This window comes from Dermacentor variabilis, chromosome 7 (genome assembly GCF_050947875.1).
Source record: "Dermacentor variabilis isolate Ectoservices chromosome 7, ASM5094787v1, whole genome shotgun sequence".
Taxonomy (NCBI): domain Eukaryota; kingdom Metazoa; phylum Arthropoda; class Arachnida; order Ixodida; family Ixodidae; genus Dermacentor; species Dermacentor variabilis.
This window is the reverse complement of record NC_134574.1, coordinates 87669725-87687049: the sequence shown is the minus strand read 5'-3', so window position 1 is coordinate 87687049 and position 17325 is coordinate 87669725. Positions and strand designations below refer to the sequence as shown.

Below are 17325 nucleotides of genomic sequence, written 5' to 3'. Positions count from 1 at the left end.
AACGTTCCACTGCATTTCTAGCCGCAAGTCATGGCTTTGTTGGTCCATCTACCTTATTAGATGATAATGCTCCACGCCTGGACTCTTGCCTGCGTCCGAGGGACAGGAAGTCTTCGTGTAACGGAACACGCCCAAAGGACGTACCTCGGCCAGTCAAGACCCAGGTTGGAAAAAAGAAAAGCTGCATCCCCACAGTGCATGTGGTGATGCAACTGTAGAAGACGTTGTTTCTCGAGCATCTGAGGTGCAGCTTGGCAGTGCTGAACAAAACCTGCAGAACGAACATCCGTACAATCGATGGTGCTGAGGCCCAGGCGCTTAGGGTTTGTCTAGGGTTGCCATGATGTACGTCAACACTAGCAACCATTGCAACTGCGCTTGGCTGGTGTTACGTCTCAACAAGCCCAAGGACATTAATTAGACGTTTACCACGAGGCAACCCCACCCATTCAGCAGCGCCTATCCAGAAGCCAACGCAGCGTTGACGCCGACTGTTGAGGGGTCAACAAAAGACCCCTGAACCTGACACCCTAAACTAATTGATGAAAGGGGCCAACATCAATGCTACCGTGAGAACGGCTTCACTCTTGGATTTCCAGGTTGCTAGATATGCGGGGGCGTAGATACAACATCGGAGGCGGACTTTGGTGGAATGTTGCGATATTACGACCGATTCGACGCCTATGATTGGCCGCGATACAGCATCAAATTCCCTGGTCTTGTCACCTAGGGAACACGACGGTACTAAAAGCGAAGACCTTTCGTGCAGTGTAGTAGTGCTGGCGTGTGCTGATGGGAATTCAGGCGTTTAATATGCTCCTGCATGTAGTGGGCTTCCGTATCTGGAGCCAGTGTCGATAATGTAAAATAAACCCTCTTCTTTCATTCCTACTACCGAACGCATTCGTCGATAGGCTCGGTGGATTCCTTACCCAAATGCCACCTCTAGACGCAACAAATTGCGGCAAAGGTGAAATACAGAAGGCAGTCCTCACGATCCGGGATCGGCGGATCTAGGAAGCTTCGCAAGCTCGAAGTAAACTGCGAACGAAAGAGCTACATCTGTGGATCCGGTATCAGCAGAGCTCCTCTTTGTTGCTCAGGGAGGCACAACCGTCGGTCGCAGTAACGGCATGGAGTCTTGGGCGACTCGAGAAAACTTCAAGGAAGAGCAGCAGAAGGCAGTTCTCACGATCCGGGATCGGCGTACCTGAGAACGTGGCTTCAGGAGACACGAACTTCTCAAGCTCAATGCTGAATGAGTGCAAGAGCGACCGCGTTTTGCCGGACGACAAGGGCAGGGTTCTACCGGGAAATTAGCTGTGATTGATCGCCATCGGGTGTGCGGTCAATACAGGGGAAGTTGCAGTAGGCTTACGGAAAAGCGTGGATATCACAGTGTTACAAAAATAGGAGCTTCTGTTGTTGTCAGCAGCGCGCGGTATGGAGATTTATCATAAGTTGAGGAAGCCCGGAATTCGTACTGTGATTGACGAAATGGGTTTCGCGGACGGCAAGCTCACGGATGCCTGGGAAAAGATACGTCGTGAAAGGAAATAAAGCGAGAAAGAGAAGGGAAAGCAGGAAAAGAGGGAACAAAGGCAGGCAGAAATTGAGCTTGCGAGAATAAAACTAGAGCAAGGGAGATTAGCACGCAGGGCGGATGCGGAGCCGCCACAAACAGAAAGAATGAAAATGACGAGTTTGCTTCAGTCGTGCAAAACAGGTGATAACATCGGTCTCTACCTGATTAATATTGAACGGATTTGCGAGAAGCGGGTATTTCACCAAGACACATGACTGGAGCGGTTGCTTGCGTTCCTGCAGGGAGAAGCCTCGCAAGTTCTAGCCCGTCTGTGCGCAGCCGAGGCAGGCGTTTACAGTTCGGTAAAATCGAGTTCGCTCGCAAAATACAAATTTTACACAGGAATTTCGTAGATTTTGACAGGCAAGAAAGAAATCTAATGAAAGCTTTGTTCAATTTGCGTGTAGCCTGAAGGATAATTTTTCAGAGTGGTTAAAAGGAACAGGGGCGGATAACGTCAGTAAGTTGCGAGATTTATTCTGCTTAAAGCAGTTTTACGAGACCCTGACGTATAAAGTGCGCCTTTGGGCTCAGGATAGACAGGAAGTTGTGTCTGTGAAGAGTGCAGCACAGCTGGCCTATGAGTATGTGGAAAGTCGTGGCTTCACGCCACAGGGCAGTAGCGCACAGTACTATCAAAGATCTTCCCCATGGGCAAATTTTGCCCTGGAGGGCAGCAAACCCCAATGAAAGAACGAGACTACACTAGTCGCACTTCGGAGCGCGCGGAAGGCATATTGAAATCACCTGAAAGCTGTAGAAAGAAAACCGCAAATCATTCGGAGTTCGAATCGAGAGTTCAACTGGCATGTTATAACCGTAAGCAAACGGGTTACATCGTCTGAAACTGCACAAACGAAGGGCCTCTATTGAATGGAATTGATTTATTCGTAATATAGGATATAAAGAACAATAATATACAGGAGGAGGTCCCATAGTCGATGATTCGCTTGCATAAGCAATCATTCTAGCAACGTCGATCTTCTAAAGCCATACATGATGAGTCTAATGCTAAATGGCAAAGTGTGTAGGGTAAAGGGACTGCGGCCACCATGGACGTCGTCCATCCGCGAAGTATGTGAAAAATGACGACTACGTGTCCGAATGCGCGTTGATAAGGCAGGCCGTCAGCGAAGACTCAGTGTGCCTACATATGGCAAAGGTACAGACTGATGAAGTTTTAGGGGAAATCGAGACATTAGCAGCGGTCTCCATTGGGCTACCGAAAGGTCGCCCTTATCTGTTCTCGAACAGCTCAAAGTCTCTACTGAATAAAAGTGGGTGCACGTTTGCTGAAGCCCAGGTCATGGCTTTGACGAGGTCCAAAGAATGCGAACTAGCTCAACAGATAAGTCATGACGATGAACAGAGTGCAAAGAAAGGGGACGGAGCAGTTAACTCCGGAGATTAGTTAAGTCGGAGGAGGAACTCTTTCCGATTTCTTCGACAGAAATCCAGGAAGAGGGTCAGGCTGAGGAGCCGCCAACGGGAAGAAAAAAAGAAGGCAGTCGGAAATGAGCCCCAGAAAGAGTGCTAAGACAAAGAGGCGTCGCAGAGTCAGGAATGCGGCAGAGAAGGCAAAGCGGCCGAATAAACCGAAAGCCACTAAATCCTGTGGGGAACGCTGGGAAAGAGTTGGAGAGGTCCATGTGTCGTTTGGAATGTTCCAAGTAAGAGCGCGTCCGAGGTTCCAAACGAGGAAGAAAAGAAAGACGTTCGGCGCGATGGGGGACAAAAGTCAAGGGGCAATTAATGTTTCCCCTCGTTGAGTTCTTTTCGAGGTGTAACCTGTACGACACGGGAGAGAGCGCCGGTGAGGCGACGCGAAGCGGTCGTACTAGGTAGTGAATTCATAAATGCCAAGAAGACATGTTGCCATTACGTAAAGTGTCAGGGGGCCTGCGGCGTGGGGAATGGCCTACGTGCTCTTTGTATTCCTTAGTTGACAATGTTGACAAGAGTTTTCTGACCACGCCCGCCTCGAGTATGGCTTTGAGAGAGGACGCAACCATTGGCTACTCAGAATGAAAATTGGTATACATGTTTTGTGGAAACCTTATGGCTTTTTAAATTTTAGTGTTAGGTTAGACGCTCGACGGATCGTTAGACGTTAGACGGATCGATAGATCGTTGCCATAAGCAAGTTTTGAGCTCCGTTTCAATTGTTTGTTTTGGAAGCTTACTGGTATTCCGGAAGAGATTGTTTGCACGCTCATAAATTTTTTAAACGTTGTTTTCTGGATATGTCGTTGCTTCTTTTAAGCAGATAAGCTTAATTTCTTTTGTGTGTGAGATACGCTTGTGCCGTAAGTCTAAGTTATTTGTTGGAAACCTGTAGAGGCGCGCTTGAGTATCATTTTACTTTCCGCATGTGGTCGCAATTTCTTTGAAAGTAAGACGCGTTATTTGGCGGAGCCGTTGTTCAAACGAAGAATTTTAGAAAGTGTTTGTACCGTTCCTTTAGGGGCATGTCTTGCTCGCACACAGAGAAGTAAAGCGGTGGTGCGTGTTTCGTTCGTGTATTCATGAGACGTCAGCGTGTTCAGTATCGCTTAGAGTTTGCGTGAAAGTATATATAAGTAAGCTCGAGTCTTCGGCCTTATTACTGCGTGCTTAATACGAGAAGAAAGGGGGTTAGCCGAGGGGCCCGATTTTTATTAGTCATATCATAAGAAACCAACAAACGCTGATACCAAGGATAACATAGGAGAAATTACTTGTGCCTCATAAATCAAATAAAGAAACGATAAATTATTGGAAATGAAATTTATCGTTTCTTTAATTCATTTATTAAGCACAAGTAATTTCCCCTATGTTGTTCTTGTTGTCAGTGTTTGTTGTATTCTTATGATATGACTAATAAAAATCGGTCCCCTCGGGTAACGCTCTTTCTTGTCGTTATTACACAACGACTGTCTCGAATCCGGCAACATTGATTCCTTCAGGTAGCATGTGTGGGTTTATTGACCAGTTGCCTTCACCGAAAGAGATCACGTTCTCTTGACGCCTGCGGCAGAAAGGATGTTCGGCATCCGCCGCCAAGGTCTGCGGGTGGTGGCGCTGGCTACCACTACCAGGTTTCTACTAGGAAACATGAATACCCAAGAAAGCGGACGGGAAAACGGCGGCGCGGTAGCTCAATTGGTAGAGCATCGCACGCAAAATGCGAAGGTTGTGGGATCGTGCCCCTCCTGTGACAAGTTGTTTTTTTATCATCGTTTTATTCTTGAATTTCAATGAAGATATGCGTAATGTGTCTTATGGGAGATTGGCCCTGAAATGCAATTAATGTTTGTTAATGACGCAGCCGACGGAAAAGGAAAAGGGTGCCGCATGTTTCTGCGCAAGGCACCTTCTTTCACAATAATATTGGCCATATTCTTTTACTGTTTTACTTGAGGCGCGGTAATGAATTAATGTATTAGTACTCAACCGCTTTTGTTGATTTTGGTAGTATACTGTTTAGTTAACGAGAAGATGAAGTCATTGAGCGTTGTTTCCGTGGGGACATATGAATGAACGCGTAATCGTTAGAGATGCGTCAGAAAACTGCGTTATCGTGGTCCACTTTCAATAAGCTTAATAAGTAAAACGAAGAAAAGATGGTGTGTAACAGCATGATAATAAGTAATGAGTATGATAATACTTGTTGTTGCCTGATTAAATGGAACGTGTGCCAGTAGAAACAGAGGAAAACTTCAAATATTACAGCGCGGATGAGAGAAGAAAAATGGTGAACTGAGAATAAAGTTGGATTGTGAGATAAAATAATTTAAAATAAATAAAATGAGACAGTCAAAACCTAATTTTGGAAACATGGCCAAATCAATTTGTGGCTCTAATAAAGTTGTAAATTGCAATAGAAGCGTCTCGGTCGCTGAATCTCGGTAAAGGCCCATCAAGGGCTGGAATGGCTAACGAAGTTAGTGATAGCCCAAGCTGGCAAAATAAAACGTGTAGAAGTTTTTCGCGTCCTGAAACTCGGTGGCAGGATAGAAAAAGAAATACTCAATGAATTGATTTATATTGCAACGATTTCGCTAGGATATTGCAGGTAGACGCAATTTATTTCTACACTTCTCCGGCTCTTCTCCTCCTCTTCGTCTTTCTCGCATTACCCCCTTGGCGATGTGGATCGCCACACACTCCCAATCCGCTGTCCTGGCCCCCACGATGATAATGCGGTAGCACATTTCCAACTGCAGCCTTTTCAACTTTTTCACTGGGTCCTTGGTAGTACATTGTCTTCAGCAGTCCTTGCTGTTTAGCTGTCTTGACGACATAGTAAGGTCCTGTAAACAGCGTTTTCGAATCAAGTCTCTTTCGCACTAGAATCCACGAATCTGGTTCAATCTCCGGCATCTTTGAGCAGTATCTTCGGTCAAAACTCTTTTTCATTGTCGCTCGATATTTTTGTCGCTGATGAGAAGTCTTGGGCTGTCCCTTTAGATCAATATGTTTTACTATGCCACATTCGTAGCCGCTGGTATGCATGAGCTCGTGCCAAACGCCGCAAAATGTGGGCTGCATCCCAAGCCTGCTGTATATGATTTGGCGTCATGTGCGACGGCGGCTTCCAAGGGGCATTTCGAGCCGACTTCGCGTTCGGGGTATAATCGTATGTACTTCTTTAAGTCCGCTATCATTCGCTCTGCAAGGGAATTCGCTTCAGGATGGTAAGGTGCTGGGAAGCGAAGGGTGATGTTTATTTTCTCAGGCCAAAGTTGCAGTTTTTCGTTTTTCAAGGCTGGGCCATTCTCTGCGACGACAACTTTGATGTTCTTGAAGAATTCTCGTTCCAGCAATGATATCATGCAGTTTGCATCCTCCTTTCCAGCTTTAGCGGCGACAAAACGCGTAAACTCATCCACGGCCACAAGGAATGCTTGCATGCTCCTAACTCCCTCCCCCTTCCTTTTGATTTCAGCGAAATAAAGATGCACAACCTCGAAGCTGATATCGTAATACTCTGACAATACCATCCTGTTGCCTCTACGCTTGTACTTGGCTATAACAAGCTGACATTGAGGACAAGTTTTCACATAATTTGTGATGTCTTGTTCATGCTTCCCGAATTGAAACGCTGGGATATTTTGTGGTATGTATTCCAGAATCCGTCGTGTCCTCCTGACTATGGACTAGTGTGGTAAAGCTTCAGCACTGTCGGAAATTTGCTCTCCGGGACGTGTAATTTGCCCTTATTTACTTCCCTCTCCTGTGTACCTTCCCAAAGCTGTAACAGGTTTATATTTCTAGTTGGAGTTTAATGCTGCACATGGAGTCGAGATAGGGCATCGGCATTTTGATGTTTCTGTCCCGGGCGATGTATGACGTCAAAGCTTAATTGTTGTGCTTCACTAACCGTTCGAGCTATTCTGCCCTTCGGCTGCGAGAGCTCTAACAGGTACGTCAACGTCTGGTTGTCTGTGAACAGTCTGAAGTGGTTGCCTTCGAGGTAGCTTCTGAAGTATCTCAAGGCTAACACCCACCGCCATTGCTTTCTTCTCCGTTGTTGCATAGTTTTCTTGTGTCTTCGTAAAAGTGGAAGAGTAGTAACCTACGACCCTCAGCTCCTTTCCTTAGTACTTTGTAACATCATGCTGCTAGAGGATGGCGTTTACCCCATAGTAAGATGCGTCGGTATAGAGCTCAAATTGCAGCTTGAAGTCGGGGAGCATTAATACAGTGTCTGATGAAATGATGCGGGCAAGCTCAGTGTAGCGATTCTCACATTTTTCTGACCACATGAATGGCACGCCCTTTTGGGTCAGTGTGGTGAGACATTTGGTTTTTCTGGCATAGTCTCTTATGAATGCACGGAAATGACCCGCCAGTCCCCATAATACTCGGAGGGAATGCACATCATACGGTTTAACCATTTTCTTTATGAGGTGAACACTCTCTTCCTTGGTGCTTTTCGTTTCACCGTCAAACACTCTTCCATGGAAAACCACCTTATTGCAAAAAAAAAGTTCACTTTTTTCATGTTAATTTTACGTCGTGCGGTGCTTAGTGCCTCAAATACTTTATACAAATGCTCCTCGTGGTTTTCCCTTGTCCTGGAGTAGACAATGATATAATCCACATATACATTGAAAAATTTTCCAATGAATTTGCTCAGCGCTTTATTCAACATCTTCAGGAACCACGACCCGGAAATGTTCCAGCCAAATGGTAACCGAATATACTCGTAGATGGCGAATGGTGTGACAAATGCCGTAAACTTTTTAGTCTCGTCTTTCAGTGGCACTTGCCAGTAACCTTTGCATGAGTCTATACGTGAAAACCATTCGCATCCTCCAATCTCATCAATGATGTCATCTATCCTAGGCATCGGGTATGGAAAAAGATCGGTCTGCTTGTTTATCATTCGGTAATCAGTGCGCAGACGGAATGATCAATCTTCCTTCGGTACAATGGTAATAGGGGAAGCAAAACAGGATGTCAATGGCCTAATGATACCTGCCTCTAACATGCCTTGAAGTTCTTGACTTAGCCATACTTTTTTTTCGTGGCTCAGGCTATACAGCTTTTTTCTGACGACTGTGCTGTCGCGCAACAAGAACGGCAACTCAATCGTGGTTGTGGCTTCGGGATATGGCCCAATGCAGATTAGCTTTGGCAACTTCAGCGGCACGTCTTCCGCGCGTGATGGCTTTCGTTAGTCGGGTTTTTCCGTGAAATACATATCTTGCTCAAGTTGTTTAATAGTCACCTCATCATTCCATAGTATGTTGATCTTCACGTTCTTCATATCAGGTCATGACAAAAGAAAGACGAAGTTCACCGCTGACACGAAATGCGCTTCCACCTTGAACTTCTGCCCTTCAAACTCAAGAGCTGCTGTTGTCCATTTATGGTAATCCCGAGAAGAACCGTCGTAGCTAAACACACGAATAGGCTTTCCGGATATGTTGCTGGTTGACTCCACTATAGTTTCATTAATTAGGCTCACGGAAGCACCAGTGTCAATCAATGCTGACATGTTTCGGTTGTTTACAAGCATCGGCACTGTCATAACGCCTGATTTAACAAGGAACAACACTTCTTCAGCATATTGATGAGATTCTCTGGTGCTTGGACTTTTGGAGGTATGGCTGGTTATGAAGTACCGAGCCTCACGTGGATTTGTCGCTTTGTCTAGAGTCGTGACTCTTGTCTCTTTTGATGGCCCATTAAAATCTCTTCTCATAACGTACGCCAGTGACTGACGCAGTTGGCCCATTGTGCTAGGCGACCTAGCTAGAACTAGTTTGTGGCACTCTCTAGCCATACCGTGTATAACTAGGGCGATAGCTGACAATTCTAGAAGTTTCGGCTCGACTGTACAAATTAAATGCCACTTTTCCAACACATACTCTCTGACGTTTATTGCTTGCTTTCTTTATATTATGGCGTTATTGCAAAGTTACACGGGACTATTTTTGGGTGCTCGAGAGAAACTATCCTTCCACTCATTCCATGATTCATTCAACTGTGAACTTAACCGAAGATCGTACGATTTTCATGCGTTGCCACACCCAAATGCCCGCATGTCCTGTATGCGATCCTCGTCGGTCAACCATTGGTTCCGGGAGCAAGCATACTCATAAAAATGAAGTGAGGTATGTACATCGCACGAATTTCCATCAAATATGTCTGGTTTTAAGGAAGGCTGTCCTCTCTTGCTTCCAGATCTTCACAGCGTAACAAGAAGTTCTACCGGCTGCTGGTGTTGCGTCACCTGGCATTTCTGAAGGTCAAGCAGTGCGCTCAGAACGGTTATATCACTGTACGGCAGCGTTACAGCTGGCTGAGTTTAATGGATTAAGATGGGTCCTTTAAAACGAGTTTCAGAGTGAGTGAATGAAATAAGTTTATTTGGGTATATTTGGGTTATTTGGGAGCACTTGTATAAAGTATTTGAGGCAGAGTCGTCTTGTTTATTGTCGGCAGGAACGGTACCTTTAGTGACGGGGTCGTCAGCTGCAAACACAGGGGCACTTGGAACGCTCCATAGAACATTAATCGTGGCTATATCCTCGAGTGGCCCGCCATGTTCGTCACTTGCTTTGTAGCCCTCGATGGTAGTTCGTCTCTTGTTGAACACGACGTTCATCTTCTTCTCCACAGGTTCCTGTTTCCGACTGCGCCAATGTAAATGTTGGCGATCCACATCGCCAAGGGGGTAATCAGAGATAAAAGAAGAGGACGAGGTTAGCCGGAAAATGTAGTAATAAATGGGATCTACCTACAATACCCTAGTGAAATCTTTACACACATTGCAAAAGTATCATAGAGAGGAAAAAGCTAGACTATATTGCACCTCAGTCGATCTCCGCTGGTGGTATGAGGTAAGAGGTAACGCCTTCTATATCGCCAAGGCTATCGTCATTGTCATCAACATAACTTTGCCTCCTCTGCAAACAGCTCAAGCCCGTTGAACCGAAACTGCATATCTAGGATAAACGAAATGTATAAACAGCGGTTTTAATCTTTGGGAATGCGTGTTTTTTAGGCATAAATTATAAGGACCTATAGACATTGTATAGGTATCTTTCGAAAGTCTAAAAACGTCAGCAGCAGCAAGAAATCGACAGCAACGTGCCATCTCGCGAGCGCGTGAGAACGCGGTAGGTCAAAGAAGAAGAACTTCGCAAGGTGTTGCCTCTCGTCGTTCGTGTTCTGCTCCCTAAAGAAGCCGTGACGAGCAACTCTTGGCAAGGAGGAAAAGCAATTACCCGCGATCTACCTCGAAGGATCAGTGCTCTCGTTAACGCCGATTCAGTAAGTGGGTCAGTTTGTAACTTGTATGATTTTTTTTCCTTGTTGCAAGGTTTGATTGACCGAATGGGTGTCGGTGTTCATTCCCTGTCAGGTCAAGGTTTCAATAATCTCAAGGTGCGTGAATGGACTGCCCCAAGGCTATTCCTTTATCCTGTAAAAATATTTAGTTCCTCGGAAATAGTCCTACTTTGTAATCCTGGTCGCGCGTTGATATTGTTCTACGACTCTAATTGCGTAGTTCGACTATTTATCTTGTCGCCTTATTGCCTCCTTGAAGTGGTATTGACGGGACACCGAAGACGCTTAAAGGAATCGAGGCAGGTGTAGGACATGAACAGGAATCTTGAATTAATCCGTGGTTTGGCCTTTGCGTCCATGGAATGGCTTCTTTTTGCATTCCATACTTGTCATTTCCTTATTGTTGTGACCAGGGTAGAGAGACGAGGCTCTGCGCCTGACCTCCGCTAGAGGCGACACCAACGAGCTGTGAACAGTGCATGACTCGGATTTGTTCACGAAAGTGTTCTTCGTGCACTGCGCTACTTAGTGACAGTTTTATGGCGACGGTGGCTTACAGAGACTTCGCGGACAAAGTAAAGCGGAAAATCGCTCAGCGGAGGGATTTTCATCAATGACGTCTACTTCGAGGTATCTCATGCCATACTGCACTGGTTGCCTACTTTTCTTTTCAAGGCAGATTTATTTATTTATTTATTTATTTTCACAATACTGCGGACATCTGTCCAAGCAGGAGGGGACTACGTGAGCAAATAGTAAAAAGCAAACATACAAATATATACAAGGGATACAGTCAACAAGATTCATGAAGTGGCTGGTTGTAACCAGTGGGAATTTCCAGGTAGGGCATTCCAATCGTTGATTGTTTTCGGACAAAAATGACTTTACGAAAAGGTTTGTTCGTGCAAATATCGGTTTTAAATACTGGCTGCATTACGTAAATGACAGAGCGGGCGATTTTCATAATTTCTCAGCCACAGAGCTGCATTGAACTCTCATTTGCTCAGGCAGTTCTCCACGAAGGACGAGAACGTTTACATATACGCATAACATACGCAGAAGCACAGGCTTCTGTGCTTTGAACGTAGGTGGTATAGATACCGAGGACATCCCAGTGCAAAGACTTGGCTAGTTCGAACAGTGACGGCATTTCCCCGTCGGCGCCACTTTAACCTTGTCGATAAACGGTGGCTTTCGCAGAACTCGGCAAGACTCGCAGGGCGGCTTGAACATGGCCAGCAAGGCTAAGCCAACCGCAGGAAAGTCGTCCCGCAGAACAAAGTCTTCGAGAGGTATGTACATTGCGTTCGCAGTTAAAGTTCTTGCAATATGCCGCTGCTAACAAATTATACGTGTATTCGCGAGTCAAGCTTTCTTCAACGGCCTCTCGTGGGGCGGTAGGCATGTTCGATACAACATGGGATTCTGAGTCCTACTCCTAGGGGCATGTTAGAAAAGAGAAAAATTGGGCAGGAATCTTCGGTGATTGTCAATGTAAGCGAATAGCCGAACGCTTCCAAAAGCCCATTTGCTTTAATAAAGAATTATGCGCTTGACGTTGTGCATTTGGCGTAGTTAGGATATTCAGTTAGTATTCCTATTTTATTCGGGAATTCCACAGATTGCATCCAGAGTTGTTAGCCAGCAAGTCTTTAGTAGGTCAAATTGATTTTTTAACCCAGAAATGGGAGGGATCGTGATATTATGGAAGCGTTCCACGCGAGAAAAAACAGACAATTGCGAATTATTTCCGTCTTTTCCTTTTTCAAACGTGAAATAGGCTGTAGGTTGTTCTCTTTCTCTACGTTTAAATGTCTCTGTAATCCTGCTAACAAGATAAATGTAAACAACTGGGTCGAATGCCCACCTTGTTACAGACCAAGATAACGCGCTGGTATTTACAGACGTTGTGCTAACTCATGAACTGCAAAGTGTAATATTAAGGAAAGGGAAGACAGAGCACCAACCGAAGTGGTTTGGTCTTAAGGGTTAGAAAGAGGACTTTCCGAGTAAAACACGGATGCTCTGTTCACTAAGTACGCCGACCAAAGTAATGTGGTCTCAAAAAGACGAATAGCAGCAACAACAAAGTGTTTGTGAGGCCCGATTCCGGCTGCACAAGCAATGCGGCAGCGGTTCAAAAACGAAATACAGGTTGCAGAGAATAACTTTATATAACCGTGCCATGAAAGCAAATGAGTGTTGGCAATAACTGTTTTCGGGTATAACTGCTTGTACGACGTGTAAAAATCTGTATACGTACACATATTCGAAATTTCGCCGCGCTTGTTTCATTTTTAATGCGATTAGCTTTCTTAACCTGCTTCCCCAACTTTGGCGAGCTGTTGCTCCCTGATACATAGCCCCTAAATGGTGGGCCTCGCTTACGAAATGAAAAATGAAATTTCATCATTTGACTGATGAAAGCGAGAACCCGCGCTTTTCTAGATGTCAATGACAATTAAACGTAACGCTTGAAAAAGGCCCCTGCGGAATAACGCCGTAGTTAGTTAGAAATCAGATATGCTTAAACCCATTTCCACAGTGCCAGTAGGACATAACTTGCTGCGGTTGGGAGGCCGTGTTTAGTGAATTTTTTTGTGGCGTTTCAAGGTGTAGCGACGCTGTAGACTATAGCGGCGCTGAGGCCAGCGGGTGTGTCAGTGCGATTAACATCTAGGCGAAAGATTCCCCACTACAAAGTGTAAGAGTGACTTCAGCATTACGGTGGGTCGTCAAATAGACAGTAATAAATATAACGTCAGCAGTATTCGTGAGATGGTTTCTGCAGGAAATTATTTTTTGCTGATCTGCTCCTTGTCGCTCCCATTCCGCGACATTATGCCTGTTGTCAGGGTAATACATAATTGCCGACCTAGAAGCGCAATTTACCAATGTGGCACATCTTTGTATTTATTTGTGCCTTTATTTTAGCTACCGTTGCAGTAACATAAATTAACTACGCAACACAAACCTGTGTGTGCCTCCGGGTTTGGGGCGAGCTAAGAGCAGTTTCTTCTTTCAAGCGTAGCGTGCCTGTTCGTGCTTGGCTGGTGAGAAACTTGTAGCACCCATCGCGGTGAATCAGTAGCTGTGCTGCTCCGTCGTTGAGCACGAGGTCGCAGGTTCGCCTCCCGGCCGTGGCAGCCCCATTTCGAAGGGAGCAGTTGCAAAAGAAAACAGTAATAAGAAATTCCTGTAGCATGATTTTAGAGCTCGTTAAAGAATCACAAGTAAGCAAAGTTCAATGGTAGCCCTCCATAGGGAGTCTCTTGTAGCGGCAGTGTCACTTTCAGACATTAAACTCCTTGAGTGGTTCAAAAACAAGTCAAGGTCATTTAGGTATCCCTGCGTGTATGAATGCGAAGGCATTGTGACATCTTCCCGATTACGACTCATTTTACTAAACGTAATGATACCGTTTTCGCGTTGTCTTGTATCATTTCTTGCATCCCGTGCCTCGGCCTCGTTCGCGTACTTGCGTGGACGTCCGAACGTGCCGGGTGCAGCTACTGACTGTGAAGTCGAACTCGAAGTTTCGTCAATCGGAGCGTATGACAGAACTTACCGAAGTGACGGCGCCGATTGAAAGCGACGCCATGCGCGGCGCCATATATAAACCAGTCCATATATAGACCGTTCTATATATCGACCGGTCCATATATATAGACCGGTCTTATATATATATATCTATATATATCGGTCTTATATAGACCGGTCCATATATAGACCTATCTCCCGCCTTGTGATTGAGGGCGAACTCCTCTGATGAAGGCGCTGCAATAAATGTTTTCAATTTTGTAAGGTAATTTTCAATATTCTGACTAGCTCGTATGGGGGCTTAACTAAACCTGCACGAAAGTTTAAATTCAATGCTCTCGTTTCCAAGCTTCACCACATTTCTAAACTATAGCTGCACTCTTTTTCTAGGTGTTTTAGCGGGTACCGAAGAGCCCATGTTAACTCTCTAATGCTGAAACAACCCTTCTACATCAGGAAAAATTAGGACAACCTATTTACCTTTTTTTCGGTCCATTGTACAATGTACAAAAAAATAAAGAATTAAATAATATTTTTGTAAACTACTATATTAGTGTAGAAATTTTTTATTAATAATTGGTACTCTAAATAATCTACAACAAAATCTATGCCACAAGCAATGAGATTGGGCAAATAAACCTACTAACCATCGTTGCCCTGGTAACTGAATGATGGTATTGTCAGAATTCCCTCTATTAAGATTTTTGCACGAAACTCGACGATCCGCTCGCGTTTTCTGCGCAGGTATGGAGTCTTATTTAATGGGCGCGTGCCTTTTCCTGATGCGAAATGTGGTTCTAACTGTAGGATTGCTGTTAAACCGCACAGGCCGTGGCACAGAGGGCAAGGCTGGCGGCGCTGGAGCACTCGGTGCCAAAGCAGGTACCAATTCTGGCCGCAATGGGGATGGCGTCGGCTCGAACGGCCCAGGCACACGGCCTACCCCCGGGCAGAGAAGGAACGTCGCGGAAGACCTCACCCAGCAGGAGACGGCCCCCAAGACCCCTATTAGCGTACGCTTACAACATTTATTTTCTCGTCTCCTTTAACCCGCCGCGGTAGATATTGTTACGTACGAAGACGCAAGAGAAAGTCCGCGACGTTAGTGGCGCAACTGGTACGGAGAGCCCGCGTGATAGCGTATCGGGTGGCGTAATCAGTTGCGACGGCTACCCATTTGTTCCCAGAGGACGACGTGGGAAAGGGACCGAGGAGGTCTAATCCAATACGAAAGAATGGTTCCACAGGGACGGTGGTTGACTGGAGATGACCGGGAGGTAGCATCTGAGGTGTTTTCCGACACTGGCAGGGATCACAGGCAGCAACATAGCGACGGACGGAGCGAGCGAGACCAGGCCACTAGAAGCGGCGGCGGACGCGGTCGTACGTGCGGGTTACCCCAAGATGTCCTGCAGCGGGTGCGTCATGCACCTCAAAGAGCACAGTCTGTCGTAGATGTTTTGGCACGACAAGAAGAAGATCAGAGCCGTCAGGGAGGAAGTTCTTCGATACAGAATGCCCCACTGAAGGACATATCGGCGATCGGATGCGTCGGTAGGTGTAGAGCGCAGACGCTCGATGAGTGCTCGCAGCGATAGGTCTCGGTAATGCTCATCGGTGATGTTAGCGAAGGAAGACACAGAGAAAATGCCGTAGGCGCTACTACTGTCGGCGTTGTCAGGCTCGTCTACCGGGTAGCGAGACAGGCAGTCAGCGTCCTTGTGTAGTCGGCCAGATTTATAGGTGACAGTATACGAATATTCTTGGAGGCGTAAGGCCCAGTGCCCAAGTCTTCCTGTAGGATCATTCAGTGAGCATAACCAGCGAAACGCGTGGTGGTCTGTGACAACAGAAAAGGGTCGGCCATATAACTATGAGCGGAATTTCGCAACCGCCCAAACTAGGGCCAGACACTCACGCTCAGCGATGGAATAGCTGCGCTCGGAGGGTGAGAGGAGCCTGCTGGCGTAAGCGATAACACGGTCGTTGCCACGCTGGCGTTGTGCCAGTACTGCGCCAATTCCGTGACCGCTGGCATCAGCGCGGACTTCGGTGGGCGCAGAAGGATCGAAATCGACCAGAACGGGGGGCGTTGTGAGACAGTCGATTAGATGCGAGAATGCAGAGGCCTCGTTATCGCCCCACTGGAAAGGGGCGTCTTTCTTCAAAAGCTCGGTTAGTGGTCGCGCTATGACCGCGAAATTTTTCACGAAACGGCGCAAGTACGAACAAAGGCCGATGAAGCTGCGCACATCCTTGACACAATCCGGAACAGGGAAGTGCGTAACACCATGGATCTTGCCTGGGTCCGGTTGCACTCTGTTCGCGTCAACGAGATGCCCAAGGACGGTAATATGGCGATGGCCGAATTGGCACTTCGATGCCTTCGGTTGCAGACCGGCTCGACGAAAAAACGTCCAGGACTGCCAAAAGGCACTCGAGGTGCGTAGCGAACGTTGGGGAGAATACTATAACGTCATCCAAGTAGCACAGGCACGTGGACCATTTGAAACCATGAAGAAGGGAGTCCATCATGCGTTCAAAAGTGGCAGGAGTGTTACATAGACCGAACGGCATCACTTTGAATTGATAAAGACCGTCGGGTGTTACAAAAGCAGTCTTCTCGCGGTCGAGATCGTCCACGGCAATCTGCCAGTAGCCGGAGTGAAGGTCAATAGAGGAGAAGTAGCGAGCACCGTGGAGGCAGTGAAGGGCGTCATCAATCCGAGGTAGGGCATACACGTTCTTTTTGGTAACCCTGTTAAGGTGCCGATAATCCACGCAAAAGCGCCATGAGCCATCCTTCTTTTTTACCAGTACTGCAGGTGACGCCCATGGACTATATGATGGTTCAATAATTTTCTTGGCAAGCATTTTGCGAACTTCGGCGTGAATAACTTGACGCTCAGCTGGTGACACTCGATACGGGCGGCGATGAATAGGAGGGGCATCGCCGGTATTAATGCTATGTTTAGCAGCTGTAGTTTGGGCCAAAGGACGATCGTTAAAGTAAAAAATATCCTGGTAGGAAAACAGAACGGGGTCGACCTCACGAGCGTGCTCGCACGGCATGTCGGGCGCAATCATATTCTGTAAGTCGGCGATGGTACAAGTTGCCGACTGCGATGGTAGAGGAGGATCGGCTGAATTGTCGTCTACTGCAATAGATGCTATTGAGTGGCCCTCGAATGAGCAAAGCTGGGTCAGAGACATCCCGCGTGGCAGCACTTGTGTCGTCAAGCCAAAATTGACCACTGGCAGGTAGACGCAATTAAACGGTGTGAGGTACTGTGATCCCGTGTGTAAGTAGGACGTCTTGCATAGGAGCCGCGATGTAGTAACCATCGGGCACTGGTGGGGATGACACTAAGTCAACGTAAGTCAGTGCCGATGGTGGCAAGCGAACGAAGTCGACG

The 17325-nt window shown here is 46.5% G+C and overlaps 1 protein-coding gene across 1 annotated transcript in view; it reads left to right on the top strand.

Annotated features, from left to right (window-relative positions):
- The first annotated feature begins 10222 nt into the window (after positions 1-10222).
- LOC142588732 (uncharacterized) overlaps positions 10223-17325 on the top strand; it is a 50763-nt gene continuing 43660 nt past the window's right edge. Inside the window, exons 1-3 of the mRNA XM_075700548.1 lie at positions 10223-10351; positions 11570-11661; positions 14738-14922. Of these exons, the coding sequence (XP_075556663.1) occupies positions 11601-11661; positions 14738-14922 (246 nt within the window). The 5' untranslated portion in view covers positions 10223-10351; positions 11570-11600. The remainder of the gene's footprint in view (positions 10352-11569; positions 11662-14737; positions 14923-17325) is intronic.